Source organism: Leuciscus leuciscus, assembly GCF_965113295.1.
Source record: "Leuciscus leuciscus genome assembly, chromosome: 5".
Lineage (NCBI taxonomy): Eukaryota > Metazoa > Chordata > Actinopteri > Cypriniformes > Leuciscidae > Leuciscus > Leuciscus leuciscus.
In genome coordinates, this window is record NC_138729.1 from 48890679 (window position 1) to 48902002 (window position 11324).

The window sequence follows — 11324 nt, forward strand, 5'->3', positions numbered from 1 at the left end:
CTGTTATGTCTGCGGCCACTATTTGAAATGGACGGTCTGGAGAGATAGGAATGAGTGGTGCCTGTAGGCGGGGCACAGGGGAACGCCTTGACTGACAAGCAGCACATTGGGAGCAATGTTTAGCAATGTCTGACGACATGTAAGGCCAGTAAAAGGACCGCATGGCTCTATCCAACGTTTTGGCCAAACCATAATGACCCACTGAAGGGTGTCCATGGACATGACTGAGGATCTCAGGAATCAGCGATGTAGGAATGACAACTTGCAAGGCATTGTCACCTAAGGAATTGCGTAAATGTCTGCATAACACTCCATTATGAATGACGAGGCGGCGAAACTGTGCCCACAGTTTTCTGAGGTATGATGAAGCGTCACGTAGCCTCCATAAGGGTGGTCTACGTCCTGTTTCCATCCAAGAGAAAACAACAGCTAAATCTGGGTCTGACTTTTGTTGCCCCATGACGTTCCAATCACTTTGGATTTGAACCAGATTTGATGTTGTGTGGTTTGGAACAAGCATGGGCAAAGGGGCATTTTTGTCCATGGGCAGTGTTTGGGAGTGTGCCGACATCGGGTTTGCCTGCAAAGCTATTGATGTGGTCTGAGTTGCTGCCGAGACAGTCGACGTGTCGCTCTGAAGATACCTGTCCAGTTCCAGGGGATTGGTCTCTGGCCGCCTAGACATGGCATCTGCATTAAGGTGTTTAGCACCATTACGGTGAATGACATGCCAGTCATACAGGTCTAATTCTATAGCCCAACGCGCTCGTCTACCTGTAGGATCATGATCTAAAGGGAGTTTCTTTAGACCGACCAAAGGCTTATGATCAGTAACGATGGTGAACGGATGACAAGCAAGATAGTGTCGGAAATGACGGACTGACCACACAATGGCATACAATTCCCGATCAAAGGTAGACCATTTTCTTTCAGAGGCAGACAGCACATGGCTGGCATATGCAATGACATGCTCTTTTCCTTCCACTTGTTGTGAAAGAACAGAACCCAGTGAATGAAGGGAAGCATCAGTGTAAAGGATGAAGGGATTTGAAAAATTTGGAAATGCCATAATTGGTTGTGACGTCAGTTCCTGCTTCAGTACACTGAAAGCTTCATTTGCTTCTGCCGACCAAGAGAATGATACTCCTTTGTGTGTGAGATGGTACAAGGGTTCAGCTGTGCGTGCAAACTGTCTAATGAATCGACGATAGTATGAGCACAGACCCAGGAAAGCCCTGACCTGTGTGGCTGATGTTGGAATTGGCCATGTCTTGACTTTGTCTATGTTAGATGGGTCTGGCTCGACACCGGCACTCGAAACACGGTGGCCCAGGAAAGTAACAGAAGAACATGCCAGATGGCACTTGGACGGCTTAAGTTTGAGGCCAGCTGTACGAAATCGTTGAAAAACTTCCCGCAGATGCTGAAGGTGTTGTGGGAAATCAGCACTGTAGACGATAATATCATCTAAGTAGATTAAACAAATACTCCAGTGCAGACCCCGAAGTACAAGCTCCATTAAGCGCTGGAAACTGGGCGGGGCATTTGAGATTCCCATTGGCATCATACGGAATTGATATAAGCCTGTACCAGTGGAGAAAGCCGTTTTTTCTTTGTCATCTGGATTGAGTGGTATTTGCCAGTACCCAGCAGTTAGATCAATTGTGCTAAACACTCTGGCCCCAGAAAGTCTATCGAGGGTATCATCCACCCGAGGAAGAGGGTGTGAATCTTTGATCGTGACGTCATTGAGACGTCTGTAATCTACACAGAACCGGTGTGTGCCATCCTTTTTCCGTACAAGCACGACCGGAGCTGACCACGGACTGTGAGATTCCTCGATGATGTTGTGGTCCAAAAGCCTCGACAGCTCTTGTTGTAATACTGCCTGAGTAGCTGGTGACGTTCTATAAGGCCGCAGTTTTATTGGAGCAGCGTCACCCGTGTTGATACTATGTGCAACCAGGTTGGTTTTCCCATAGTCATGAGAATGGGAGCTAAAAATGTTAGCGAACTCTGTCAGCAGGCTTTTGAGCTGTGCCTGTTCTTCAGCGTTTAAGTGTGTGTCCTCCAAATGCACATCAGGCACTGGATGGACAGCTTCTGTGGAAGTAGTCACAGCTGAGACTAATGTATACTCATCAAGTGTACTGCCAGTGACAGAGAAAATCTGACCTAATGGACATCCAGCCTCAAGAGAGACCGTTTCGTTAGTCGGGTTAACCACTCTAACAATGCCCCTTCCCTTTTGAACTGATGTCAGTGTTCGAGCAACACCTAAAGTCACAACTGGAGGGGGCTGAGGTTCCAGTATACCAACATACGTGTCTGTGAAAGGATTCGCTACACCATTATCTCTGACAGAAATTGGGATTGCCATCTCTGACATAGGCGGGATGGTCACCTGAGCGACGCTGACAGCAGAACTCTGTACTGGAATCAGTGACTGGGGTGGTGAAAGAGGAACTGACGTGTTATACAGTTGTAAACTTGCATGTGGTATGTCAATAGTGACGGTGTGTTCAATTAAGAAATCCCATCCTATTAGAACAGGATGCGTAGCTGTGCGTACCACATGGAAAACATGAGAAAATGTTACATCTCCAATATGTATGGGAGCTATCACAGAGCCAATTATGTCCAATAACTGTCCAGTTACAGATGACGCTAACACAAATGACTTACTGATAGGCTGGGTAGACAAAACTGGGATCGATCTCCGACAGTCATCAGTAATGAGAGAGAGACCTGACCCAGTATCGACCAAAGCATGGAGTTCGGTACCCGACAGTGCAATTTGAATGAATGGTGTAGGTGGAGAAGATTTAAGACTAACTGTACCAGAGTGGACCCTTATTGGGGATGAAGCTGGCATTTGGTCCCCAATGACAGCTTCTACTCGTTTCCCCGATGTGGTGAGAAAGGGTCCGTCACCTTGTGACATTGGGAGAAATGTACATGTCGTGTGGGTGATCTTGGCGAACTTCGGGAATGGGGGGGTGGCGATGGAGAGCTGTGTCTGTGGTAACTGGAAGTTCTGTACTGTGGCCTTGGTGAGGGTGAACGAGCATGACGGGTTCTGTGTTCATATTCTAAATCAGGCCGGCGGTCTCGTGTAGGTGAGCGGTCAGAGCTAGAGCTACCATAATGATGTTTATGGGGGGTGTATTGGTCAGATTGTGTAGTGTGAGAAACTTGTGACTCACGACTGCGGGAGGAAGGGGAGTAGCTGCGCTGTCTTTGGCAAGAGAAGTCATCCTTTGGAAGTGCTTGGTCATTTTCTGAACGGCCATGGTAGCGTCGTGGAGGACACCAGTCATCCTGAGGGTGTTGCTGTCGACCTCTCTGTGTACGTTGTGAAGAGCAGCAGCAGTCCTGGCGGTAGTGATGATCGTCCCGGCGGTAATGATGATCGTCCCAGCGGTAATGATGATCGTCCCGGCGGTACTGATGATCTTCCCAATCAGGCTGGCGATGGCGTGCGGTGAGGTCATAGTCCACAGCTGCGCAGGTCTGATGTGGAGAGTGTGTGGAAGACGTCACATCATCCTGAAGGCTGGAAATCCGCCGCGAGAGCTGGTCCATGCGCTCATCAGTTCGTCGCAGGTGAGACTGACGTAAGGAATGCAGGTCCGTTCGGAGTTCAGCAATGGCTGATGCTAGTTCAGTGATGTGAGTTGCAGTCACTGTGTTGGCCGATGGTTGTGAATTTACTGTCACAGGCATAACAGGTGAAGGGTTAGCAACACTAATGGCCAACTGAGCACGTTCACATTGAGTGGCCACTTTCAAGGCATTGTCTAAAGTTACAGCCCCGTGCTCATGGATTTTCAGTTGGAGTGATGGATCTAAGCCGGTCACAAATCTGCGAAAAATTTCACAATTCCGTGCTGCTGTATCGTACAGAGGAAATGCTTCAGTCACTAGATTTGTGAGCTCAGCAGCATAAACTTCCAGAGGTTCTTGTGGTTTACGGGGACGAGCATTCAAAAAAGTCTGAAATGTGGCCAAAAAAGTTGTACGTCCAAAAACAGTGCTCAAACTAGCTTTAGTCAAATCATAGTCAGCTTTCACCCCGGGGGAGAGAGACTGCCAGTATGCAAATGCTGAACCAGTAAGCTTTACTGGAAGAAGTTTGGCCTTATCCAGTGGTGCAGCTGAGACATTTAGTGCCACTTCAAATCTCTGTATCCATGCACTAAAAGGCTCTTTACCATCTCCAGAAAAATGAGCAGGAAGATCAATTTTAAATGGCAGATGTGAACTTGCTTCATCTACAGCGTGTCTGTCTCTCTGCACTGCAGCTGCGTCATTCTCGTCGTCCGCCATTTTAAGCGAGGGGGATGCACGTAATCCGAACTTGCAAAAAGAGCACGTGAAAAAAAAATTAAACAGTCTTTAAACGGCTCTGCAGGTTAAAGCGGCGATATCCACGTCGTTCAATGCGAGAAAAAAACAAGCGTCCCAACAGAAAACAAGCCAACCGGCGCTGCCACCAGTGTAACGCGCGTGTGTTATCCTTTAACGTTAGTTCTCTTACCCAGCGCTGTTCCGTGGGTTCTTGGCTTCGTTCCTTTTTATTGGGTTATCACCACTGTAGGGAGGACACTGACAAGGAGCTCCGGTGATGACAACACTTGTTTATTGAACAATTCAGAGGCGACATCGTGAATGGCCGCAGCCGACTAAAGAGTGCATCTCATCTCTTCCTCTGTACTATCACAACTGCCCAGATTGATTTCTCCCCCGATCTAAATCACGGGGCACGTTCTCGCGATATTATCCCAAATCCTATTTAAAGTCATAGAACATTATAACTCTTAAATTTCACTTCCTACATAAGTAACTAGCTGATTAATAGAAAATAAAGTACTGTTTATTTGCATATGACAGACAAAATGTAAACCACAATTAAAAAAAATAAACTGCACATTCTATAAAAATCTCCTTAAATTCAAACTGTTCTCACTGAAATATAAAGCAGCACAAGTTAGGGCTGTACAATTAATCAAATACATAATCATGACTTCAGATTTTTGTGATTAATTATTAAAAGTGCTGATTAGATCTACTTCTGTTTCTATTTGCAATGTTTTTTGCAGCATTGCAGTATTGTAACCAATCACAGATGTGTGTGTTTTTTTTGCACTCATGTAAGCAATGGTGAATTACAGGTGTTAAAAGTCTATCAGTAATCCCAACAGGTACTAATCAGCGAGTTTTAAGCTGACTAATGGGTGTTTCATGTTTTCTATTCATGAGTGCTGAAGAAACATCACATGAGGCTCATCATGAAGCTGTAAAATGAAAGGAGAAAGCATTGTTGGTATTTTGGAATTGTTTTGGTTGGGATTAATGCAAATATAAATGTAAATATAAATAGTGCACCATCAAGCTTCTGCCATGTTCCCCATATTATCCATCCATCCATCCGTCCATCCATCCATCAGTTTATCCAACTGTCTGTCTATCATTCTTTCTGTCCGTCTGTCTGTCTGTCTATCCATATATATCTGTCTATCCCTCCATTTCTATCATTCTCTAGTATGGTGTGATTGCAGTAAACATCCCAGTTCTGAGTTGTACCCAAGTCACCTTCCAATTATAATTTGAGGAAAAATTCATTCCATCCACATGGTGAGATGAAATTGCTCTCTATGCATGAAAGTAAACTTGTGCAGTTGATTTCATTAGTAAAACCAGCTGCAACTGCAGAATTGCCTTTTGAACATGACAGAAAAGTGCTTTTTGAAGTATCCATAACCAAGAAGATCCTGAAGGAATGTGTACAGGACAGTTGGAATTTTTTATCATAATTTGGAACCAGTCAAATAAGAATATGTTAAACTTATTCTTTTTAATATTGTCTATCTTTATCATAACTCTGCCTGCATGTATTGTATTGGAATATTGTTTTGCTACATTCAATTCCTTTCATGTCCTACACAAACATTTGATCCTATTCAGAAGCACAAAAGATAAGCTCATACATTGAAATAACTCATTAAACATGAAAGTATTATGCAATCATTTAAGATATTTCTCCTTTTCGGCATACAGGGTTCTTTAAAACTCAGGAATTGAACCCCATTGAAACTTCTTCAAGTGTGGATGACCGAAAACATCCAAGAAGGCCTTCAAAAAAAAAAAAAAAACCCAAAAGAATAGCACATTGTCACAATACTCTCAAATTATATTTTAATAATAGAATCAGATCTTTAAATACATACACCTGAGTGGATGTGGACAACAATCAATACAGCAATTAACTGATGAAGACACAGAACTCTCCAAAAACAATGAGAAAAAACCTGTATTTCCCAATAAGAAGGCATTTTTAATTGCTGTTTTGTTTTCCATGCCTACTCAAGTTGTAATGTTTTGAATACCTGGCAAAGACCGAAAGGATCGAAACTTAATTGTTCTTCTAGTCTGAGAGCATCGTGACAATGTGCTATTCTTTTGTTCTTACGTTGGAATCCTACAAGAAAATTCCTATTAGGATTCTTTAGGATTGTTTTCCAATTATAATTGATTTCAGTGTAAATCTTTTAGCATTTTTTTGACTGGTGATTATCTTCAATTCCCTAGTTTGTCACTTGAGCTGTTAAACCGGCAACACCAGTGACAAAAGAGTGCGCAAACATTCTCAAGTCACATTTGTTTCTTATAAATCCTGACGTGTGTGCGAAGACTTTTTTGTGCGAACACAACATCTACATGAGGCCTTTAGTCTTTAAGCCGATGCAGAGAGACTGACTGCAAGGTAAGAGGTTGGAAGAGGGATTTTTTGAAGAGGTTTAAAAGTGCTATTGTTACGGAAAGCACATAGTGTTCCCTGTCTGTCTGACATCGGCGTTCTCTGGGGAATTCGTAGGCGAAGTGTGTGAGTGTGAGTGCCTTGACACGGGAACTAAGGTACCACTCGATGAAGGTAATTCTCTCTCTCTCTCTCTGCAATAAATTGAGAGCATATAAATATATATAAGAGGAACAATGATCTCATTAGTCACATTTAGCATGAAGAGTTATGGCCGTGTTGTTCAGTGGCACTCTATCCGTACTCTGGGAAAGCTGCTTCATGTCCACATCAGCGTTTGCCAGCTATCTGGGCCAGTGCATCATCAGCAACAATCCCAGCTGTCAGGCTCTGGGCTGCTGACAAAATGTCAACGGCAAACGTTCATATGCATTTATATGCGCCTTTATTTTCCCGCAGGCTATAGCTATTTTGATGTCTTCTGTTGAGGGCATTTTTCCCCTAGATTTCTAAAGGAAAAGACAATTTTGTGATTGTTTACTCACCCTCATGTTGTTTCTTTGTGACACACAATCAGACATTTTAAAGAATCTCAAAGCTCTACTTTTAAATATAATGAAGGCAAACTTCTGAAACTCTTACATTTTTCAGAGATCATCAACGTTTTATGTTTAGAAACAGTGCTGCAACAGCATATGCGCGTTCTCTTAATGCAGGGTTTCCAAAAGAGGGTTCGTGAGTTGATGAAAAGCTGCATTTAAACAAATAAATGGGGCTGCACAATTAATCGAAATAAAACTGAAATCATGATTATTAAATCAAAGGTTGTGATTTCACTAAAGAACTAGCCTGGGAAAACCCAGACAAACTACCGGCAAATTTAGATTTGCTCTGCAAGTAGTCTGGCAAAGAGCCCATTCAAGCCGATTTCTAATCCGTCCAAATCGAGGCACCAATCAGAAACGTTGAGGCGGGCTTTACACAATGACGATCGCTCTGATTGGTTTTAGGCCTATCCAATTGCGCCCAGGGGCATTTGAGTGACGTCCGTTGGTGAAGCGCACCAACTTTTAAATGCATTATTATATTCAAATTGCAAACACATGAGGACAGTCTCCATGAAAGACCCACTGGCAGATGAACGTGCTACTACATTTCTCTCCGAAACGGTAGGAAATTAAATTAGATTTAATAGAGGATTTTAACTGTGACAAGATGATTGACAGGGCAGTTTACGTGACAGGACGCACGCGACAGATCTGTCCGATAAAGATGTTGAAGTAGTATGTCCCAAAGCTTGTCTACTTTTTTGCTACACATTCAAAAGTAAATACCTTTTCTTCACAAAAAGAGTACATACTTTTATGGCGTAGTGTAACTTAGGCGAATTGGGACGCAGCATATGGCTTTAAACGATGACGATCGCTCTGATTGGTTTTAGGTCTATCCAATTGCGCCCAGAGGCATTTGAGCGACATCCGTTGGTGACGCCCCTTTGGAAATGAGTTATTAATGAAGCTTTGCCAGACCATAACTCAGTTACTACTGAGAATGGTCTGGTTTTAACCAGGCTACTAAAGAACTACATAGCTGATGCGCTGCGTGTTTCAGAGTGAACAGTGGCACTGTGGTATAATAGCGTGTTTTCAGAGCAGTTCGGTTCACGGTAAATGCTGCTTCTCACAAACTCCATCTCTGCCAGCGCTGTGAGTTTAATGTTCATGTGGAACGCAATGTGCACTATACTTAAATTCACATTCGCATCATTTACAACCTTTTCCTGGATAGTTTACATAACTTCACCAATATTCCGCCAAAATAGAAGCTGGCGGATTTGTCATGTTAAAAGCTTGAGAGTTTGAATGTTTAAAAAGTGAACAATTTTAAGACAACTGTACGTATTTGTATTGTAACATCTTGTATTATTTGTAAAGAGTGAATGTGAGCTAACTTCAGTCTCCCTTGAACATGAAAATGTGTGTTGTTAAATTGTTGAAATATTACCTTTAAAATGTTAGGAGGTACTTGCAAGTACATTTTTTCTCATCTAAGGGGTTCGGCTGACTAAAAAGTTTGGGAACCTCTGTCTTAGTAGTTTATTTTTTAGCCCTGTTTATTAAGATGCGTTTTGGTCGATCGGATCATAAGTAGACGAGGGAGACACATTCCCGTTTACACCTGGTGTTTTAATCCGTCTCTTTTGTCCACTTTCAACCACTTCTGTCCTGATTTCTTCGAGGGGAGGGTCTATGGGTGGGTAAATGTATGGGTTTTTTCAGATCTTTCGATCTAGTGGACAAAATAAGCTTGTGCAATTTACATGTGAACACGACCGGAGACGACGGAAAAACACACGGAGAGCAGCAGCTTTAGTTTCTGTTAGAAATCAGGAATGGTGAGAGAACATTGTGCTTGATACGTTTTTCATCTTCAAACCAAACGTGGGAGAGTAGACAGTCTTTTTGTGCCTGTTCGAAGGCATTTGACCACATGAGCGCTTACACTACTAAAGCAATCCGATAGAATGTGTTTTCGACTTGCTCTGGAAGTGGTGGAAAGTGGACAAGCTCAAAACAATTTAGACTCTGTTTGATCTGATCGACCAAAATGCATCTTAATACCAGGTGTAAACAGGGCCTTAACCAGGAACTTTTCACGAGATGAAAGTTCTAAATCTAAAAACTTACATTTACATTTAGCTGACGCTTTTATCCAAAGCGACTTACAATTGCTATATATGTCAGAGGTCGCACGCCTCTGGAGCAACTAGGGGTTAAGTGTCTTGCTCAGGGACACATTGGTGTCTCACAGTGGATTCGAACCCGGGTCTCTCACACCAAAGGCATGTGTCTTATCCATTGCGCCACCACCACCACTTAAACATCAAACTTTAATCCACTTTGCGCTTTTAAAAATAAAGGCTCCAAAAGGGAGGTTTTTGCAGTGATTTCATAGAAGAGACATTTTTGGTTGCCTTTCAGTGAACACATCTATAACAGAACCATTTTACAGTCTAAAAAACTTTTTCCAGTGTAAAGGCCATTGCACACTGAGTCCGAAATTTTCGTATGCGTTTTTTCGTGTTCGTCAGCCTTAAAATTCGTCACGCACAGAAACCTTGCACACTGAGTCCGATGCGTATTTATTAAAATCCATCCATCCAATCCTGAGATTGCGCCGAGAGGAAGGAGAGTTTCACCTCCTTATCAAGGAGTTGCGAAATTATCCGGAGCGATTCAAAATTTACCTCAGAATGTCAGTGGAACAGTTTGATGCTTTGCTAGCGATACTGGAGCCACATATTAAAAAGACCACCACCAATTTCCGTGAACCAATCGATCCTGAACAGAGACTGGCAGTTTGTCTAAGGTATGGACACACACACACACACACGTTTTTGTTTTTCATACAGTACTTTGTGCTGCGAGACGAAGTGTATCAACTTGTCACACGCCATTCTGGATTTTGTCGTTCGCTTGTACAGTGGCTCTGAATTGTCAAAAAAACTCTCAAAATACTGGCTGTGGATACGAAAAACGCAGAAAATCAAACCCGATCAGAATTTTTTTATTACGGACGAAAGTTTTGTAGACAGTGTGCAAGCGTGATTGACAAAGTGAGGTCGAATTTTATTTATTTTTACGTGCGAAAATTTCGGATGCGAATTTCGGACTCAGTGTGCAATGGCCTTAAAGAACCTTTTATCTATGGATGTTAAAGGTTTTTCATGAAACCATCAATGCCAGTAAAGTGAATTTCAATGCATTCTCAAAGAACCTCCTTTTATGATGCTCTTTTTTGTTTGTGCCACAATAAAAGCTGTAAACATCCTTGTCTTTCAGCGTGGAGCATGACTTCCGGCTTCAGGAGGGTCAGGTGACGCGAGCGTGGAAGGTTCCGGAGCAGCAGGAATCGGAGCAAAGCTCTCCTCAGCTGGTCTTTCCTCCTCCACGCCAGCAGGACTCTCCACAGGCCCTCCAGACGGTCAAGAAGAGCCGCCGGAAATGCTTCTGGTTCCTCTGAACACTTTATTAGCAGGACGTGACATCATTAGTCTACAAGGATGGTTTTCCAACCAACCTCAAGCCTCTTCTCTTCCGGGTCCCGTTTAGAGGCACATCATCCATTCCTTGACGAGGAGCCCTTATTTATTATCTTTTTTTAAAGCATCTTCTGTAATTTTCACAGAAGGCAAGTTTTCTAATCAAGATTAATGTCGTGGGCTTAAAGGCTGTTCGCTTTGATATTTCAGATTTATAGTCCATGGAGAGAATTAAAAAACGTTCCACCAAAAAAAACAACAAAAAAAAAAACAACATCCTTTAAAAAAAACAACAACAAAAAACAATATTCTGTCATTATTTCCTTTTTAAGTGAATTACAGGTGTTGACCAATCAGAAACACTCTCTTGCTGTGAATCATTTTGAGTGTTTGTTGTTTGCCAAATGGCTAACATCACTTACTGCATCTTTAAAGTCTGTTTATTCTGCTTTAATTTTCCAGATTCATGGTGGTAATTCATGTCTCAAAATCATGAAAGGGTGAGAACGGAGGGGGAGAAGG

At 42.7% G+C, this 11324-nt stretch overlaps 1 protein-coding gene across 2 annotated transcripts in view; it reads left to right on the forward strand.

Annotated features, from left to right (window-relative positions):
• LOC309499682 (uncharacterized protein) overlaps positions 1-11076 on the forward strand; it is a 114904-nt gene extending 103828 nt beyond the window's left edge. For both annotated transcript variants that reach the window (XM_082171062.1, XM_082171063.1), the window contains exon 4: positions 10603-11076. In XM_082171062.1, the coding sequence (XP_082027188.1) occupies positions 10603-10783 (181 nt within the window). In that variant the 3' untranslated portion in view covers positions 10784-11076. The remainder of the gene's footprint in view (positions 1-10602) is intronic.
• Positions 11077-11324: the final 248 nt, after the last annotated feature.